This window comes from Dipodomys ordii, unplaced genomic scaffold, assembly GCF_000151885.1.
Source record: "Dipodomys ordii isolate 6190 unplaced genomic scaffold, Dord_2.0 Scaffold29, whole genome shotgun sequence".
In the NCBI taxonomy this organism is placed as follows: Eukaryota; Metazoa; Chordata; class Mammalia; order Rodentia; family Heteromyidae; genus Dipodomys; species Dipodomys ordii.
This window is the reverse complement of record NW_012267245.1, coordinates 7,805,543-7,809,862: the sequence shown is the minus strand read 5'-3', so window position 1 is coordinate 7,809,862 and position 4,320 is coordinate 7,805,543. Positions and strand designations below refer to the sequence as shown.

At 53.8% G+C, this 4,320-nt stretch overlaps 1 protein-coding gene across 4 annotated transcripts in view; it reads right to left on the bottom strand.

Moving 5' to 3' along the window:
- Positions 1 to 219: 219 nt before the first annotated feature.
- Tnfaip8 (tumor necrosis factor, alpha-induced protein 8) overlaps positions 220 to 4,320 on the bottom strand; it is a 63,131-nt gene continuing 59,030 nt past the window's right edge. For all 4 annotated transcript variants that reach the window (XM_013016089.1, XM_013016088.1, XM_013016087.1 and 1 more), the window contains exon 2: positions 220 to 1,047. In XM_013016089.1, coding sequence (XP_012871543.1) covers positions 482 to 1,047 — 566 coding nt within the window. In that variant the 3' untranslated portion in view covers positions 220 to 481. The remainder of the gene's footprint in view (positions 1,048 to 4,320) is intronic.

The window sequence follows — 4,320 nt, the reverse complement described above, 5'->3', positions numbered from 1 at the left end:
GGCTTGAACTCTGGGCCTGGGCGCTGTCCCTCAGCTCTTCAGCTCAAGGCGAGCGCTCTACCACTTGAGCTACAGCGCCATTTCCGGTTTTCCGGTGGTTTATTGGAGATAGGAGTCTCACGGTCTTCCTGCCCAGGCTGGCTTTGAACCGCGATCCTCAGATCTCAGCCTCCTGAGTAGCTAGGATGACAGGCGTAAGCCACCAGTGCCCGGCTCAGACTCGTATTTCTTAGCTATCTTTGTCTTCCTCGTGACTGCCACCTCTGGGTGAATTCTGACCAGTCTTTTGACAGCATGCTTTGCTCCCAATAAAACGAGTGCTAGAAAAGCATCATCCATAATGTCCGATGGTTGAATTGGACCAAGTCTTCCTGAAACACGTGTAATCTTAAAAAAGATAAACAATTGTCTTTTTCTTTCCTTCATGGATCAGCCGTGCTCCGTCCTGGAAACAAAATCAGTCAGGTCTGAATCCACATGCTCATATGTTCTCTTCGTCCAACATTTTGTTGATGCCGTCGCAGAGTTTCTGTAGGTGAGGTTTAAACTTCCCGAAGGGGTTATACAAGGCAGCCAGGAAGTCGCAATCTGAGAAATGGTCGAAGACGTTGTTCACCCGTCCGTGGGACTTGGTGGTGAGGTGGCGCTGGATGATCTGGTGCAGCAGCTCTCGGCACTCGTTCAGCAGCCGGGACAGCACGTGGCGGTCGAAGGTGTAATCTACCTGGTGGAAGCTCACCACGGTCATCGCCAGCTGATGGACCTTCTTCTTGAATTTCTCCATCAGCGCCAGCTCGTCTTGATTGAACTGGTTGTTCCTGTACAGGATGGCCAGCTTGATGACCGTCTTGATGAGGTTCTTGATGACCCTCTCCGCCTCCTTCTTGTTCTGGGTGTACTCCTTGGTCACCCTGTAGAGCTCATCCAGCACCTCACTGCTGGTGTCATCGATCAGGGTGGTCGCGATCGATTTGGATACCATTTTACCCAGGATCTTCTTCTGAGCCTGCACGGCCAGGTTTTTGGAATTAAAGACATCTGTGGCCACTAAAGATAATAAAAAAAAAAGTAGGAAGAGAAGCAATAAGTGATGAGTAAATATTACCAAGAGAATCACATTTTTTTTAAAAAGCCAAACATGAGGAGTAGTTTTCGCTCACTTTCCCGTTATTTGTAGTGTGTCTTTCATCCTGCGATATAAATCTCTATTCAGGAAAAAAAAAAATCCAAAGCTGGGTGCCAGTGGCTCACGCCTGTAATCCTAGCTACTCAGGAGGCTGAGATCTGAGGATCGCGGTTCAAAGCCAGCCTGGGCAGGAAGACCGTGAGACTCCTATCTCCAATAAACCACCGGAAAACCAGAAGTGGTGCTGTAGCTCAAGTGGTAGAGCGCTAGCCTTGAGCTGAAGAGCTGAGGGACAGCGCCCAAGCCCAGAGTTCAAGCCCCACAACCGACCAAAGAAAAAAAAATCCAATTTTTTTCCCTCCATTACCAGACATTAGGTTCTCACTTGTAGAATTAACAGGTTGACGTATAACTCCAATATTGTATCTACTGTTCTATATGGTCAATAATGCCTTTAGAAGTTAACGCTGATACTGTTACCCTTCTTCTCCCTTAGAGAATTGCCGTTCCTAGAGCGTCCACCCAAACACTAGGCTGAGAAGCTGCTCTTCTCTCTGTGCATGCCAGAAAACTTCTTAGTGTAGGCCGGGTGTGGAAAGGAATCATCTGGTAATGAAGATACAAACATGAAAGACACAGACACTAGATGACCTAGAGGCACTTCTAGTTTGGACAGGTCAGCGGCATACAGGGCAAAGGACGTATGAGAACAGGGGCTTCCTCAAGGGGCCGCTTGATAGGGACTGGAGCAAAGAGAAGCCGCCGCTGCTCTGAAATCTGGACTCACAGTGCTTACCCAGCGGCTCGGTCACTCATTCCTCGGTTTGCGATGTCAGACAGCCATGAAAAGCGTGTCTCAACAGAACTGGGAATGGTGCCCTGAAAATGTTCATGTTTAAACTTCCGAAACGTGAACTGAAACTGCCAAAGAAGAACTGAAATGTATTTTGGAGAAAGAAAAGCGAAAGAGCGTGAGAGATGGCCAGCTCTGTGCAGGCCTCCGGGCTTCTGGGCGTGGTGCGAGTGACGCGGGCGTTCGTGCCTGCTCCTGTTTTCCACAGTGATCTGGAAGAAGCGTTCGTTCACGCACACCAACGCCTCTCACAGCGGTGTGCTCACTGTATCAGACCCAGAAACGCCTTTCACCTTAGCACTCACGACCCCGACTGCCACAAACAAATCTGACTGACACAAGGCACTTCCACAGCACAGCAGTTCAGCAGTCTGTCTTACGGAGCGTTGGGAAGTCCTTGTTCCTGGGCTTTCGGAACCTGGCAGAACTACAAACTCCCAGGTGGGACTTTGCACTGTCTCCTGGATGGACATCGTTATGTGGCGGCCAGCTCCCGCGCCCTGGTCACCAGGCCTGAGGAGGACAGGCCAGGCAGAGGCCCCACCGCCCGGGGGCTCCAAATCCCCCGAGTCTACACCTCGCTTCCTGGCCCCTGGGGTAGAGGTGGTTAAGTGCTCTCTTCTTTGGGAGTGAGCTTTCTGCCCTTCCCTCCACCGGGAAGGCGTGCGTTCAGTAGATTTCTTTTCCGGCATTAGAAAATGCATTTTCTGGGCCAAGCAGGGGTTGTGGCTGAGAGCTGCTGGCCAGACATGTGTGGTTTGTGATCATAAAGCAGGGCTCTCTCTCTCCCTCTCTTCCCCTCATGAATGGGCCGCTGGGGCTGCTCCTCGGGCTCGCTGGTCAGCTGGGTCGGCTCTTCCAGGTCCCCACCAGGCCCGGCAGGTCTCAGACCTGGTCACGCCGCTCTCTGGGGCCCACGCTTGTGATCTTACCCGCCCAGGCTCTCAGACAGCACCCGCGTGCCACTGACTGACTCCCACAGCCGGAGCCCAGCCCCGGCCACTGACTCCCACAGCCGGAGCCCAGCCCGGGCCACTGACTCCCACAGCCGGAGCCCAGCCTGGGCCACTGACTGACTCCCACAGCCGGAGCCCAGCCCCGGCCCCTGACTGACTCCCACAGCCGGAGCCCAGCCCCGGCCACTGACTCCCACAGCCGGAGCCCAGCCCGGGCCACTGACTGACTCCCACAGCCGGAGCCCAGCCCCGGCCACTGACTGACTCCCACAGCCGGAGCCCAGCCCAGGCCACTGACTCCCACAGCCGGAGCCCAGCCCCGGCCACTGACTGACTCCCACAGCCAGAGCCCAGCCTGGACCCCTTCCCAGGCTCGTTTTGCAGAAGCTTCCGGGACTTCTCTCTTCTTTCAAGACTCTGCAGCCATCAGCGCGCAGGCCTCTCCCTGGCCCCACAAGGCTCTGCCTCCGTTCTTCACGCCCTCAGCCATCCCTCCCAGCCTCTGCTGGAGACAGAGGCCTGGGAATCACCCGCCCTGTCCCCTCCTCCCACTCCGCCTCCCGCGGTTCCACTTCTACGGGCTGCCTGCCATAGACACATCTAGTCCAAGCCCCTGCCGGTCTCTTTCCCACAGCGGCCGGCCCACGGACATTAGAAAATGATGCTACGTCGGGTTCTTTGGTAACCACACAGCGCCCAGCTCCCGGACCCTCCCACGATGTGGTTTTCTTCCCCACAGACACATTTTAGAGCATGGCTTCACCCACCGCCATCATCATCACTTCTGAAAGGGTTTGTTGCAGACCAGGGACAACAATGCAAAGACTGAGTAGAAGCAAGGCGGGACGCTTCTGACGTGCAGTACAGCCTCTGAGCGGGAGAGAGCACCGGGGACCGAGCCTGCCGGGGGCAGCCACAACCAGGAAAAGGTGCGGAAAGCTCCCGTCCAGCCTGCTACCAGCCAAGAGAAACTCATTCGCCTGAGGAAGTAAGTAATGGGGAAAAAACAACACCAGAGGCCAACAAAAGTTTACCACCGTACTAAAACTACTTGAAATAGTTCGAGTAAACGATGTCTTCTACCTTCGGACGTTCCCTCCCCACTGAAGTCCATTTCAACAACATTTGTTGTAAAGCAAACTCATGTTTAGAAAACCCTGGGTTTGGCACCAACACTTATAAAGTTGGAGATAAATACTGACGGAAAAAACATTGATCCATGCACACAGGGGGAAAAAATCTGCTTAGCAGGAAACGAGGGGAAAGCCTCTTTATAATATCAACCAATGGGGCTGGGAAGGTGGCTCAGTGGTAGAGCGCTTGCCTTGCATGCTCGAGGCCCTGGGTTCGATTCCTCAGCACCACATAAGCAAAAAGAAAAAAGC